Source organism: Miscanthus floridulus, chromosome 5, assembly GCF_019320115.1.
Source record: "Miscanthus floridulus cultivar M001 chromosome 5, ASM1932011v1, whole genome shotgun sequence".
NCBI classification, from domain to species: domain Eukaryota; kingdom Viridiplantae; phylum Streptophyta; class Magnoliopsida; order Poales; family Poaceae; genus Miscanthus; species Miscanthus floridulus.
The window spans coordinates 133,224,772-133,240,435 of NC_089584.1; the positions used below are offsets into that span (position 1 = coordinate 133,224,772).

The 15,664-nt window shown below is 46.8% G+C and overlaps 2 protein-coding genes and 1 non-coding gene across 3 annotated transcripts; 2 read left to right on the forward strand and 1 right to left on the reverse strand.

The window, feature by feature from the left end:
• The first annotated feature begins 3,327 nt into the window (after positions 1-3,327).
• LOC136453674 (uncharacterized) lies at positions 3,328-7,257 on the forward strand. Its single transcript, XM_066454233.1, has 3 exons — positions 3,328-3,682; positions 4,500-4,777; positions 6,526-7,257. The coding sequence occupies exons 1-3, from the start codon at positions 3,427-3,429 to the stop codon at positions 6,826-6,828; spliced, it is 837 nt and encodes a 278-aa protein (XP_066310330.1). The 5' UTR covers positions 3,328-3,426; the 3' UTR covers positions 6,829-7,257.
• A 249-nt stretch (positions 7,258-7,506) lies between these two features.
• Positions 7,507-7,578, reverse strand: TRNAQ-UUG (transfer RNA glutamine (anticodon UUG)). Its single transcript has one exon. It is a non-coding gene; the product is annotated as a tRNA-Gln (tRNA).
• Positions 7,579-8,408: 830 nt separating this feature from the next.
• LOC136450841 (photosystem II 22 kDa protein 1, chloroplastic-like) lies at positions 8,409-10,635 on the forward strand. The gene is made up of 4 exons (XM_066451477.1): positions 8,409-8,757; positions 8,907-9,020; positions 9,813-10,056; positions 10,175-10,635. The coding sequence occupies exons 1-4, from the start codon at positions 8,563-8,565 to the stop codon at positions 10,420-10,422; spliced, it is 801 nt and encodes a 266-aa protein (XP_066307574.1). The 5' UTR covers positions 8,409-8,562; the 3' UTR covers positions 10,423-10,635.
• Positions 10,636-15,664: the final 5,029 nt, after the last annotated feature.

Below are 15,664 nucleotides of genomic sequence, written 5' to 3' on the forward strand. Positions count from 1 at the left end.
CTGTTTAGTAGGAACACAAAATCGGAAAAGAGGAAGAAGGTGTGTGACTTACTACAAGTTACAAAAGAGATGATGAATGAGAGATATTTGGGTCTGCCGGTGCATGTTGGGCAGTCCAACATGAAAACCTTTGCTTATCTGAAAGATCGTATTTGGAAACGAATGTAAGGATGGAATGAAAAATTCCTTTCATGGCCGGGCAAAGAGATTTTGATCAAGGTCGTTGCTCAAGCTATCCCTACATTTGCGATGTGCTGTTTTGATCTCTCTAAATCCTTGTGCGATCAAATTGGTGCTATGATTTGCCGGTTTTGGTGGAATCACCAGGAAGGAAAACATAAGATCCATTGGCTGAGTAAGGAACAGATGCTCAAACCGAAAGAAGAAGGAGGGCTGGGGTTTAGAGATATCCACCTATTCAATTTGGCAATGCTCGCTAAGCAAGTCTGGCGACTATGGCAGCAACCGGACTCCCTGTGCTCGCGGGTTCTGAAGGCCAAATACTTCCCCCATACATCCGTTCTGGAAGCCAAGCCAAAGACGGGGATGTCTTATACGTGGCGAAGCATTCTTGGTGGACTAGATGTGGTGAAGAAAGGCATGGTTTGGAGAGTTGGTGATGGGGCTGGGCTAAATATATGGTTGGATCCTTGGATTCCAAGGGAATTTTCCAGGAGACCGCGAACACCACGAGGCCATATTCTACTCTCGGAGATGGCCGAGTTGATAGATCCTTATACTGGACAATGGGATGTGCAGTTGGTCCGAGACACTTTCTGGGAAGAAGAAGCTGAGTTGATCTTTGCGTTACCTGTCCACCAGGGTCGGGACAATAATCTTGCATGGCATTATGACAAACATGGTGTTTTCAGTGTTAAAAGTGCTTACAAAGTGGCCCGAGCTGATTTCTTGAGGAACAAAAGCACCTTTGGACAACAAGGAGGAAGCAATTGCAATCCTGGCAGTCCATGGAAAAATATCTGGAAGCTGAGATGCCCAAATAAAATCAAGCATTTTCTCTGACGATTTTCACACAATAGCCACCCTTTGAGATGTAACTTAGCTCATCGGGGCATGAAAATCTGCACCAGATGCCCAGTTTGCAATCATCTGGGGGAAGATGGAGGCTATCTGTTCTTCAAATGCCGAGTGGCAAAACTTCTCTGGCGTTTGCTGGGCATGGAGGCTGAAAGAGTGGAATTGGCCTCTATTCGAACGGCGCTAGGAGCTGTAGAGTTTATTCTAAAAGCCAGGGAGTACAAGAAATTGCTGATGGTCATTGCATTATGGATCATTTGGACGGAACGAAATATTATCAGAGAAGAGGGGAGGCGGCGAAGTGCCCAGGACCTCGCTAGATGCGTTGAGTTGTATGCCCATGAAAATCTTGAGCAGTCCAAAACACCGGTGGTCAGGCAAAATTGTCGGCGAAGTCACTGGACAAAGCCCCCTGTGGACATTCTAAAGCTGAATTGTGATGCCTCCTTCCATTCTGATTCGGGGTCAGGCAGCTGGGGTGCACTGCAGCGATGGTGATTCGGTGCTGTCAGGAAGAGGACGAATGGACCATGTATTCAGTCCATTTCATGCCGAGCTAACTGCTTGCCTCCAAGGTATTCAAATGGCAGGGAACCTTGGTATTGGTCGGCTCCAGGTAGAGTCTGATGCACAAGAAGTGGTGAAGGCTATAAATTCGGATGTCTATGATATGTCAGTAGTGGGTCATTTGGTTGATGAAATCAAGTCGCTGGTGTTCTCAAATTTCATTTCTTTTGAGTGCGTTCATGTTGGTAGAGATTGTAATAGAGCCGCTCATGAGCTGGCTGCGCTGAGTCATTTGTGTAATGAGGGTGAGGAGGTGATTACCAACTCTATCCCTAATGCTGTACTTGTGATCGTTGCTAACGATTTGGTAGCAAACGAGTAATAAAGAAGGAGCCCAGATTCAAAAAAAAAAAAGTGCAACCCTTGGTAGGCGGGAGACGTAACGCCGTACCATATTTGCTCAGCCTGTGTACATTGAGTGTCCTTGAACAACTGCTATGTCTTGTTTCGAGTGTTTCTTGGCTGAAGGGATTTTACTATAGAAATATAATATCTGAAGCAGCTATCATATAAAACCAAGAAGATCTGATCAATAAGAGACAGCCTATAAAATTCAGAGATAAAAGGCATGACTCTAGAGATGATGTTTAGCAAGTGTTATAAACTACACTCACACCTAGACGATATCAACAAATGGCACAAAAGCCTTAGAGCACCTCCGGTGTTTGGCCGAATCGAACCGAGGGGCTGTCCAACCGAACCGTCAACACTACAGCCATCGAACCGTTGATGTCAGAAGCAAAAGCGGGTGCTGCAGACGCGCCGAATATAGGGAATAAAATAATCTCAAACAAACACAAACGACAATGGAGCGGCACTACTACGCTGTATGGAGAGAAATAAATTTTTTATACGTGAAGGTGATATCCACACTGGAGGCGGCCCAACAGAAGTTTTGTTTGCACCTTCCGAACCATACAGTTCGCTGCAGCACTGGGCTGCCCTTACTACATGCCTAGGCTGAAACTGAAATTCAAACAACTGAATCACTACGAGCTTATCGCCTTGTTCGCTTGAACTTATTCTGAACTACTTTTCAGTTATGTAACAGTATTTTTCTTTCACAATATTTCAGCATAAGCATCAGCATAAGTAGATTTCAGCATCAGCGAACAGGGTGTATATGGGTTTCCTGAAGCTGTAAAATCATAGTGATGCCCCCTGTTCACGTGCCACAGAATTATTTGAAAGGATGGAAAGGTTGTGATTCATGAATGTCAGGGCCAGATTCAGAGTCTGAAATAATTTTGGTCACAGATGAAGGCTCATTAGAAGCGTATGAATCTCATAACAATATATAATACGTATATTGATCGAAAAAATAACAATATATAATATAATTAAAAGGCTTGTGAATCTCGTTTGGCAATTGGCATTACAGATCCCATTTGGCAATTGGCATCAAATTATGATTAAAAAATGCTTTATCACAAGCTGCATTCCCAGAGTTTATGTGTATTACCATTAAGGACTCAATTCGAAGAACGCGAAGAGATTAACGTTAAGGAGTCAATTTTAAACACTGTATTTCTTTTCCTACTTGTTGAGTTCCACGCATTCTCGTAATTATTAGTTTGATCCTGGTCCTACACTCCTACTAGTACTCCACGTCTCACCATGGCAATCGCTAATAATTGGGCTGAGATTACAGGTCACAGCGTCCTTTCACAGCCCAATGGCCTGATAGCGTGCGGGCCCACTTGGAGTGGTCGAGGCAAAGGCCGGCGTACTGGCCTAGTAGTCGCGTACGTAGAGCCGAGCGAGCGTTGCGGGTGCGGGGTGCGGCTCACCGTGCACCACGCCGAGCCGACGACGAACCCGATGCCGCCCCACCGTGCCGGAGGGGCCGCAGGCGGCGGTGACACGAGCGCGTTCTTCGCGGCGACGCTAGTGCTCTGGGCTGTGTCTGTGGGGTTCGAGATCGGCGTGCGGGGGCGACGCGAGCTTGCGCCCGTGGCCGCCGGCTTCGCCTTCTTCCAGGCCGCCAACGCCGCGGTCCGCGGCTCTGTCTCCCGCGACCCGCTCTTCGTCAACACCGCCGTATCGCTCCTCCACTCCTCCCTCACCTCCGTCTCCGGTACAGAGTTCCCCCCTTGCCTCCCCCAACCCCCAGCCTTGGTACCTTTTAGTTTTGGTGCTCGGTATGCGTCGACTGCAAGGAAACATACGATTAGTTCGATTCCAGCTTCAGATGAGTTTGGGAAATAGAAGCGCACAGAAAATTAACAATAGACAAAGCAGGTGATACATAACGTCTGAGTTCCTTGCTGGGGGACCGGGAGCAGCGTTGATTTAATTACTGTTGGTTTTGTCACTTGCTGCTTCCATGGTGGCAATGTCGTTTGTCTGGTGTGAGCTTGGCTTGGTTGAAGTTGTGCGAGAATACTGAAATTCCGTATTGGCGCAGGATTGTCCAACAGTAGCTTGTTATCGTGGTTCAGAACAATGGCGTTACAGGCAAATGCGCTGCCAAGTTTGGTCAAAAGTATTGATGAACCGATCGAATATATGCTCCTTTAAGCTGTATCACATTCTATTGTCTACTCTAGTACTCTTAAATTTGGGGCTGGCGGAGCAAAGAACTAATGTGCGAAGATACTAATAACAATGCATATGGGGCTTGTTAACAGACATCTATTGTCTACTCTAGTACTCTTAAATTTGGGGCTGGCGGAGCAAAGAACTAATGTGCAAAGATACTAATAACAATTCATATGGGGCTTGTTAACAGACAGGCACTTTCCACTAACACTTCTTAAGACATTCTTATAATGTGCAAGCTTTAAAGATGTTATACAAAGCACCATCAGTTACATCATGTCTTTAAATCTTAGGCTTGTTCATATGCTCTATTGCATTAGCTCATCTTTGAATTGATGCCATTGCCCTTGCAGTTATCTTTGTTCTTGTCCATCAATGGCGTAATAAGGGCCTTGAGAACATGTTTGAGCATGAAGAACTATTTGGTGGCAGTTGGATTGGAGCATATTCTGCTCTGTGCTTTTCTTGTGGCTACTTTGCCTATGACCAACTGGACATGCTCCGTTGCCGACTGTACAGTGGATGGATTCCTGGAATTCTCATGCATCACTTGATCCTACTCATTTGCTTTACACTAGCTCTGTATAGGAATGTCACAATCAACTACCTAATTCTCTCCCTTGTATGCGAGGTACATCTATCTCTTCTCATTCTGGGGATGCATTCACTTTTCATGCTTGAAATAAAATTATGTCCTCTCTTTTATCATCTTTTTCAAGCATTGACTTTTTTACTCACTTTTCATTGAAGAAACACATGCACAGCAAAATGGAATGCTTGCCATAGAATTTTTTGAGCCATTGACCCTAGTCTGCTTTTGGTTTGGAAGGTCAAGTAGTGCCTAGGAAGGATACCTTTCGATATTTAGGATCAATGCTACAGAGAGACGGGGATATTGATGAAGATGTTAGCCATAGAATCAAAGCAGGGTGGATGAAGTGGCGGCAAGCATCTGGTGTCCTATGTGATAAAAGGGTACCACAAAAGCTAAAAGGCAAGTTTTATAGGACGGCGATTAGACCTGCTATGTTGTATGGTGCAGAATGTTGGCCTACGAAAAGACGACATGTTCAATAGATAAGTGTCGCGGAAATGCGTATGTTGCGTTGGATTTGCGGTCATACAAGAAGGGATCGAGTTCGGAATGATGATATACGTGATAGATTAGGGGTAGCACCAATTGAAGAAAAGCTTGTCCAACACCGGTTGAGATGGTTTGGACATGTCCAACGGAGACCTCCAGAGGCACCGGTGCGTAGTGGAATCCTAAGCCAGGATAGTAACGTGAAGAGAGGCAGAGGAAGACCGAAGTTGACTTGGGTAGAGGCAATAAAAGGAGACTTGAAAGGATGGAATATACCCAAAGACTTAGCCTTAGATAGGAGTGCTTGGAAGACAGCTATTCACGTGCTTGAACCTTGATTGCTTCTGCTGGGTTTCAACTCTAGCCTACCCCAACTTGTTTGGGACTTAAAGGCTTTGTTGTTGTTGTTGTTGTTGTTGTTGATTGACCCTAGTCTGCTTTTGAGTCTCCAGACTGGCAACTATTGTAATTTTGTCACAAAGTATAACCTTAGCCAGTACATAGTTGTGTGCACCAGTTTTAACCCCAACTCTGTTGCAATGAACCTGAAATACAAGTTATATGCATTCTCCCTCTATATGGTTGCCCAGATGATTATATGACTATAGGACATTTCACTTTACCCTGCAATGTATAACAAATAAGATGGTTGGCCCGTTCCAAAATGTAGTTGTTTTAGTTTTGTACTAAGTCAAACTTCCGTAACTTTGACTAAATTCATATAAACCTGCACTAACATCTACAACATCAAATTATTTTCACTAAATCTACCATGAGGTATGTCTTGATAGTGCATTTATTTTTGGTATTGTATATATTAATACATTTTTCTCGAAACTTGATCAAAGTTAGAGAAGTTTGACTTAAGATAAAATTAAAATGACCTAGTGACCTATATTTCAGAATGGAGGGAGTAACTATTTTGCCTGCCCACTTAGGCTTTTGACCACTGGCCTTCGTAGTTGCATCTTCGTTTTGACTATAGCGCTTTTATTGAGATTGAATTGGTGGCATGTGTGAATGCATCTTAGACCCCCTTTTTTTGGCAACTTAGTTGAATTAATACAGGCTCTTTCTTCATCTTGCTGCAAGAGAATTTTGATGTGTTCAACTGTTCATTCATGTATATAAATAAAGTTCTCCCAGAAAAAGTAGTCAAGCTCATCTTCCACTGTGAACAATTGATGCCTTTGCTTGATAACTATTTTATTAGGGTTCCCCGTAGTTGTTGTGATTTATCTAAATTACTAAGTTGTGTTCATAGAGCAGAAAACTGACAAAATTTATGATTGCAGCTGCACTCCATATTTTTGCATGTAAGGAAAGTGAGGCGGATGGTTGGATTTCGGGATTTCAACAGAACAATGGTGAAGCTGGAATGGGTACTCAACTGGACTACCTTTGTGACAGCAAGGGTGATATGCCATATCTTGATTACTTATAAGCTCATCGCTGATGCCCACAAATTTGGGAAGGGCATTGAGCTTCCTCTAGCTCTTCTTGGTATGGCAGGAATGAATCTGCTCAACATATTTCTAGGGCTCGATCTACTTAAAGCATTCACACAAGAAAGAAATCAGCAGAACCATCAGGATTGAATGCACCTTTCTTGATGGCGGTGTACTCTAAATTTTGAGAAGGCTGTAGTTCCGTTCTTATAGGGACAGAGGACGTTTAAGTCTTAATTAGCAACTACACTGGAGGCTATTTATGTATGCATTCTTTATGTATACCAACACGTGCTAATGCTAAGATCTCTACCAGAAAGGGTTGTTGCCAGTATGTGCATCCATGTAGGTATGATATTACTGTTCACTAGAAGAATGAAGGGGGTACCTGGATGCAGGATTTACATACATTTTGCAATTAGAAACAAGAGTAGTGTATCAAACCCTTTGGTCCCAACTCCCAAACCTCATCTAAAGTAAACCCCGAAGCAACTTGTGGATTGGCCCTGTGAGGCTACAATGCTCTTATTTATCTTTATAATATTTGATAATTTCTTGTTGCAAAGCAAATATTGTGTTTTTTGTTTATATGCATTGGCTCTACTGTATTACAGTTAGTGAAGGAAGTAAGTACTGCCCTTTTTTTTTTTTGCGAGCAAGTACTGCCCCATTTTCTTGCCTTAAACCTGGACTGATTCATTTTGACGTGTTTTGGGTGGACCAACAAAGGAAAGCAGACCTGCATTCTGTATTGTATATGGATCTTATGCTATTTTCATTTTGACGTGTTTTTTGTTGGCCCACAGCGAAAAAAAAAATTCAAAAAAAAGGTCCCACCGGGATTCGAACCCAGGTCGCCAGATTCAAAGTCTGGAGTGCTAACCACTACACTATGGGGCCATTTGTTGAGACTGGTGTGCTGATAGCGATATTTATCTCTACCATGGAGAACCAGTACATGGAACGAAACCCAATTTCCATTGGTCCGAAACCATTTGCTCTAGACGGAACAGAATGGAACACGGGAATATCCGACGAATTCCTTGTAATTCTGTTGCACACGAAACAGCGTGATGCACCGCTATGAAATAAATCCATCTTTTTTTGCGAAGGGAAGGAAAATAAATCTAACTTACAGCAACATTGCCACAGCGGGCTTTTTACTTGGTGAAAAGTTTTCCTTCAAAATAGATCTTCAAGGTTCAGAACTTCAGATACAAAAATATACTAGCAGTGAAAGTTGAAATTTCGTAGCAAGATCCAATTCATCTACTTAGAGAGAAACGAAAAGAGCACGATGCTACCTGCTCCATACATGATAACCGTCACTAACAGACAGTAGAATGCAGTCCTTGCAACTCAGCACATGCCTCAAGGCTGGAGGGACAGAACAGAACGCTTTTTGCCTGACGCGTGTATCTCACCGACCGACCGGCGCCATCAGTTCGTTGCACGCCTGACGACGCCCAACGCGTCTCCGGCCGTACGTGCGGCCGGAGACCGCAGGAGCCGCACACACTGGCTCCTGGGCTCCCTGGCCTCGGTCGGCGCGGCGCGGCCATAGATTGGATTCTCGGCGACGTGGCCTCCTGGCAACCCATCCCGCACAGGCGCACCCTATCCTCCGCCTCGCCGCTCGCCAGTCGCCAATCGACACCTCCAGTTGGCGCCACTCCAGCTTCACGCTGCCCGCGCCTGTGACCCCCATTCATTCATAAGAACGGACACGCGGCCTCGGAGCCAGTAGGCAAAGGAGCCCACGACCACGCAGCCCGCAGCCGCGCGTTCGCCTACGACTACGAGTACACAGCTTCGATCCTCAGCGCGCGCGAGTGGCTGCTGCGCATTCCTCTCTCTTCTCTGTGTTTGTGTTCGTGGGCACATATGGCGCAGTCCATGCTCATGTCGACCAGCGTCAACGGCGGCCGCGCGCTGCCGTCGCTGCAGGCCGGCCGGCCGGCGCCATACCCGCGGCTACCGCTGCCATCGTCGTCGGGCTACAGGCACTCCAAGTCCGTCTCCGTGAAGACCCTCGCCCTGTTCGGCAAATCCAAGGTCAAGACCGCGCCGTCGAAGAAGGTCCGTGGACCGTGGCTATCTAGCAACACGTACACACTATTGCCGTGTGCATGCTGTGTCCACGCACGCATGCTCCTAGTTTTATTCTGATCCTCTGTCATGTACTCATGTGTATGTGTATATGATGGTGTCAATCCTTTGTTGTACAGGCTGCTGCGCCCAAGCCGAAGGTCGAGGATGGTATCTTCGGCACGTCCGGCGGGATCGGTTTCACCAAGGAGAACGAGCTGTTCGTCGGCCGTGTCGCCATGCTTGGCTTTGCCGTGAGTATATTTAGAAGACACTGACGCCCATGTTTTGTAGCTGCATCTGGATGGAGTGTATTCATGCACGCTTAGGAAGTAGTAGAAAAAAAATGTTCTTATATACTCTCCGTATTTAAATATATATGACGTTTAGAATAAGCTAGTTAGCTTTATTAGCTAATTAGCATGTCTTAAACATTACATTTAAAAATGGAGAGAGTATATCTTTTAGAGTTAACAGAGGCGATATCTTTCATATTGACCAAAATAATTAGAGTAGTGCACACCATCCATCTATGGTATTATATTAGGAAAAATAACAATATATAGCTTTGGCAATAAAGCATAGCCATTCAATTTTTGTGATAGCTACTACTGCTGCCGTAGCAGGATATGGTGGTCGCTGTTACGAACGGAAGCATGGCCACATTCCACGTTTCTGGGTTCCCACGTGGCTGCTAAGTGTTATCTCTGAAGTTCTCGTTTCCTCATGGGAACATGGCTGCTAAGTGTTATCTCTGAAGTTAGCAGCTGGGTTTCAGCTCCAGATGAAAATTCAGTAGGGAAAAAGAGGAGTGATGGGTGGAAGAAAATCGCTAACGGTCAAAATAAAAGATTTACTCACTTAATTTGAACCCGAAATAAATTACTCAATTACTCCTGCTAGTTAGCAGTCTCCCAAAATAAATAAACTATAGATTGTCTAATTCATGCATTATCTTGTTATGGACAGCTACTCGTGTATGTATTATGGAGTATCGTCAGTTGAAACGAGGATTTATTAACACTAGTCTTGAACATGCACGGCAGGCATCGCTACTTGGAGAGGCCATCACCGGGAAAGGCATCCTTGCCCAGCTGAACCTGGAGACGGGCATCCCCATCTATGAGGCGGAGCCCCTGCTCCTCTTCTTCATCCTCTTCACCCTCCTTGGCGCCATCGGCGCTCTCGGGGACCGTGGTAGGTTCGTCGACGAGGAGGCCACCGGCCTGGACAAGGCCGTCATCCAACCCGGCAAGGGCTTCCGCGGCGCCCTCGGCCTCAGCGAGGGAGGTAAAAAAGAAAAAGAAAAAAGAACTGCTCACGACACTTTCGCATGCAGCTGTCTCTTGTTCGTTGATTTGAACATTTTTTTTATTTAATGGTGGTGCCTGCGGTGCATGCGATGCAGGGCCGCTGTTTGGGTTCACCAAGTCGAACGAGCTGTTCGTGGGGCGGCTGGCGCAGCTGGGCGTGGCCTTCTCCATCATCGGCGAGATCATCACGGGGAAGGGCGCGCTGGCGCAGCTCAACATCGAGACGGGGGTGCCCATCAACGAGATCGAGCCGCTCGTCATCTTCAACGTCCTCTTCTTCTTCGTCGCCGCCATCAACCCCGGCAACGGCAGGTTCATCATCGGCGAAGGCGAAGAAGAGTAGGCTGATCGATGTTGGCCTCGAACATGATGAGTGATGAGTAGTGTGCGCTTGGGTTACCTGTGATTGATCGATCAGTGCGTGTGCGTACGTGCTTTGTTGTGTATTAGTAAGCGTGATGAGACCTCGAAAGGTAGGGTGTCGTGTTGGGTTGTCTTGTAGAAACAAGAGCTTATGTTAGCTAATATGCAATGCTTGCAAGAAAGTGTTATTCTAGCTTGAGATGCATGGATGGAGGGAGCACATGTTCTCCTAGACTAGATCTTGTTCAGTTCGAGAGATCACCGGCCAACCATCGGTATAAATCACACTGACCTTCGGTACTGAACTGCATTTCTCTTAGGCGCTCTCTTCTGTAACTCTACTCCATTTCCGTTTGGGCCTGTTTGTTTAGACTTTTTGGGAGCTTTTGATCTTAGCTTTTGGACTTTCAAAAAAAAAAAACTCACGGAAGCTAAAAGCCTGGAGCTCACTACAGTGAGCTTTTGACTTATGAGAGTTGTTTAACTTTTAGAAAATATAAAAACTAGTAATCTAAAAGTGATCGAAAGCTCAAGGCCTAACTTTTGCCGGGCAAGGTGATTATGGCTAACGACGAAGTTCAGATATAAATGGGCCCACCCACTTGTGTGTGTATGGACTGGTAGGCCGGGAGCCCGGGAGTGTGATTTGAGCCCAAAGCAATAGCTAGGATGGACAACTTTTGAGATCCCACATCACACGGGCCTTGGGCCTAATATCTGATCTCCTAACCTTTAAGCCCAATTAGTAGTACAAGTAGCCCTATCCTAATTCCTGGAGTATACTCCTAGTACTGCGGTATCACGGTTACAGGTAAACCACCGAAACGGCGGAACGCCATGCAATTGCCATCTCCATTCCTGTACTGGTACTGTGCCAGCCATCGACCCGACACAGGCACATGGACCGTTCGTTACCTGTCTGGCACGGCACATACCCACGTAAGCGTGCGCACTAGGCTCATTTCCTCATCGGCAAGACGACGCATCTCCGGAACGCATAATAAGCACCAACGGTCTCCTTCACCGGCTCCACGAGTCAGTGAGTTCTTGCAGCTTAGTGCTGCAAATCATCATGGACTCCTATCTATGAGGAAGAACTAGTCATAGCACAGCTCAAAGTGGGCTCTGTAGAGTCTAGACCAGGCTGCCAAAAGGAGGGGCCCTGCTGAATATCATGCCATGCATAAGCTGAGCTACAAGATGAGATGCAAACCACAGCCCACGCATTACATGCTATTCTGCCCTTGTTTATTGATGCAACCAAAGATGGTGATTGGTGAGGAAAGGAGCTGCTGCAGTCTCAGATAGAATCAGACCCCGATGATTTGATGGATCTTTTTTTAATTATTATGCCCAGGGACGGATAAATTAGGCAAAAGCAAGCAAGTGGGATTTGGAGAGCTATACTCGTATAGAAACACCCACCAAACTGTTGCTTCGCTGTTTGCATTGGTTGTTGCTGGCTTTCGACGGGCCGCCAAATTAATTGAAATGGGGGTTTCTTTGCATAGATCGTCCCACGCCACACGCCACACGCCAAATTAAAAGGGTGTCTTCTTTTCCCCCCAGGTTGGTTAAGGGACTGCTTGCTCCAATTAGCTACTCCCAGCTGCGAGATTATGCATGGGAACATATACCAAAACGTACCCATGGGATTGGCTCTTCCCTTCCAATATTCTTCGGATGGATTTCAGCTAGCTCTTCGATTTGAGGGGGGGGTTGGAAATCTCGTTCGAGTCCACCATGCAATTCGTCTTCAGTAACTGAGGTGTCGTGGAGGGTTCGGAAAGGCAGCACAAAGGACGACGACTGGAAGAGTGGTCCTGAGTTCCTCGCATCTTTTTAACTGTTTTGTAGGATGATCCGTTAACTCTCTCGCTCGCTCTCGATGGAACGGGAGAGGCTAGCTAGCGCTGGTGTCGAAAACGGCACCGGCATGGCCACACAATGTGCAACTGCAAGGAAGAGAGACCGACCGCTGTGCAATCGTAATCGTACTTACTATACATGGATGGATGGATCGATACGCGAGTTGTTTCCGCCGGGCGGGCCCCGGCATCACATGGGATGGGCCGCAACAATGCTGGCGCATGCACGAAACAATCAAGCCTTGAAACAGTCTCTCTCGACTAGTCAAGGTAAGAGCAGTACTAATCATGTGTATATAATCAGCCCGTGATCTGACAGGAAATTCGCACGGTGGGCCGGCCTTTCGGATTCCGAATGAATCTCGCTTTACGCCGACGTACGCGTGCGTTGGTGGGGTGGCCTTTCCAGGTCGGAGAGAATATACGACTGTACTATAATATATGACGGCGAGATCAAAAGCCGAACCCAATTTCTATTTCGGCGATCAGCGGGCCGGGACGACTGATGAAAAAGGTTTGATTAATTAGACACGTATACGTACGCAAAAGTATCAGTTCAGACAGACGACCATCGGTCGGTACGCGTCAGCAACCTGTGCGTGCGTGTGCCGTGCCTAAACACTGACCGCTACGGCTTTGTACCGATTGCATGTGGCCCCGTACGTCGTCATGTGTGCTGCGTTGCGTTAATCTTGGATTATCCCAAAAGATTTGGCCGCTCCTCCGCGCTGGCAACGGGACGAATCCGCGGCGACGTACGTGACCGGGGCAGGAGGGCATGTAATGAGGCAGCTGTAGCCATGCGGATCCGGCCATGCGCCACGTCGGCAGCGTGCTGCATCACCTGGTCGTCGCAGGCTACCTGCTGGGTGCTGGCGCTTTCTCGCCTGTCGCTTGCGTGCGTCCCGGGCGGTCCCGCCGGGCCACATGGCGGCCCGGAGTTGCTGCCTTCACCGCGAAGAACCTCTGAAAATAAAGGAACGAAATGAAATGCAGGTGCCGATTTGAGCCTACTGCTCCCTCCACTTGTGCCCGCGTCTTTGGTGTTTCAACATTCCGCGTTCAACCCATGACCTGGTTTGGTTATTAACTACTCCAGGTGTAGTTTTCTTTTACTTTAACAACTTTACTTGATGATATATAGTGTCGGTACGAAATGTAGCCGACCAGTAAACATTTATAGTTTTATCGTGCGCTGTGACCAGATGTGGCCTAGCACGCGATGATACGAGATTTATACTGGTTCAGGCAACGTGCCCTATATCCAATTTCAGTCGGTCGGTGATTTTATTCCTGAGCCTAGGTGCTCGAAATTTGCTGTGGGGTTACAAACGAGTAAGAAATGAGAAGTGGAGTGTTAGAGGCCCGGTCGGACTCTGATCCGAGTGGAATAGAGTGACGGATGCTCAAACATGCGCTAAGTATTAGAGCGTATGCTCTGTGTGTCCAAGCTTATCCGCTGTTGAGAGCATGTAGACTGTGTCCTTTTAGGAGAGAGCGTATCCCCTTTTATAGATATAGGGGATGACCTTACAAGTCAAAGACGGAAAGAGAGAGAGTGTGTATGGGTGCTACCAGGTCTTGTCGCCCACGCCGTCGAGTACGGCATGCCATCGCCCGCCATACTGTTTACGCCGCCATCGCCCACCTTACTGTTCATGGCCTGCTGTATCAGGCAGGCTGCACAATGTTCGCCTGGGATAGCAAACGACGGCGCTTTTGTGCTCTGACGCGTCTAGCAGGCTATATAGTGTCCGTCTGACATGGCCTGACGGCACCGTCCTATAGGTGCGCAGGGCATGACAGGTTATGGTCCTCAGTATTACGGTTGATTTGAGCGTCTTACCTTATGTGCTCCGCCTGCTCTCCGGGCCCACACCGAGCAGGCGTCCTGGTCGGTCGTTCCCAGTCGGCTCCGACCGTGTCGGTCGGGAAAGAGAGGCGAGCAAAGGTCCGGCATATCCTCGGTCGAAGGAACGGGGTCAAAGTCGGACTGCGATCCCACCATGGCCACGCCTTCCAGTCGGGCTCCGCCAGAGGTGCCAGTCGGGGACCAGATCGTGGTCTCGGCCTGTCATTGTGTATCTGAGTCGGCCCAAACGCGCGCTATCGCTGTGCCGTCTACTAGGCTAAGTATTGCAGGAAACGAATTCATTGGAGACCCGGGTTTATGAACCGGACATATAGCCTGTCTTTCTCTTCGGATATTCACAATTATGTAGTACGGAGTGCGAGATACCAACGTTAGTTTTTTTGGGGGGTGTGGGGCTTCTGTCGTGATCATAGGATATGCTGTGTGGTCAATAAACTGCGACTGCGAGCCTGCATGAAGCTATATATACATGACCAATAACATGTCACCCTTTCTGAACTCTGGAGCCTGGAGGGCAGGCCCATCATGCTGCTGCGTGCTATTAGCACACTCGTATCTTTGTGCCAGCGAATCAAATCTCAGTCTGCTGCCTCCATCTACCGTACAGTATATGATGACCGCATTCACAGTGCTTGTCGTCCAAAACGTATCCCAAAACTACTAGCGGCATAGGCATACACACACACACGATCGTACTGGAAGCTCAAGCAGAGACGTCTACCACTGATTGACTTTGACTGATGCAGGTTGAGTTGCCGTTCGATCTTGTATATCTTGCGATAGCCAGTGCGTAATGTAGAAGTAGTAAGCGCCCAGTAGTGCATCCTTCCGATGATGTTTACAGCCGCATGGTGCGTTGGTTGGACAACTTACAGCGTGTTCGCTCGGTCGTATTTGTCTTATAAGCTATGGTTTATCAGCAAACGAATAATATTTTTTTCTCACATCAAACCAGTCAAACAGTACTTTTAGCCAGAGCTTATAAGTCAAACCTACCCAAACAAACAGAGCGTTATTAGATAGACATGACAGCCGTTAGCATCACTCTAATTGGCACTTGCAATACAAAGATCTTCATTCACTAGCACACGCGGACACGCCTCAGTGCCTCACATCACCGACCACCCCCTTCGATGCAAACAAACACTGACTATCTCCGACAAGTGACTCATATGAGCATTTAAACCTAAAATGGCGCAAGAGACTTAAAATTAATCTCTAACAGAGTACCTATACAGGAGACCTATTTTAATTTGTCTAAGAGCCACAACCTAAATATGAGCATATTTTCTCCTAAAAATACATTTGCAGAAGGATTCTCTTTTAGGTTCTGTTGTTGGAGAAGATGCTGAATGAGTATCGAATCCTTTGCATGTAGCGCTATCTAAAGTTCGAATGGATCTTATATTTTTATGGTATTGTTGGAGATAGTCTAAGCTAAAAAGAAAAGAAAAGAAAAAGCAAACAAACACTGCTACTAA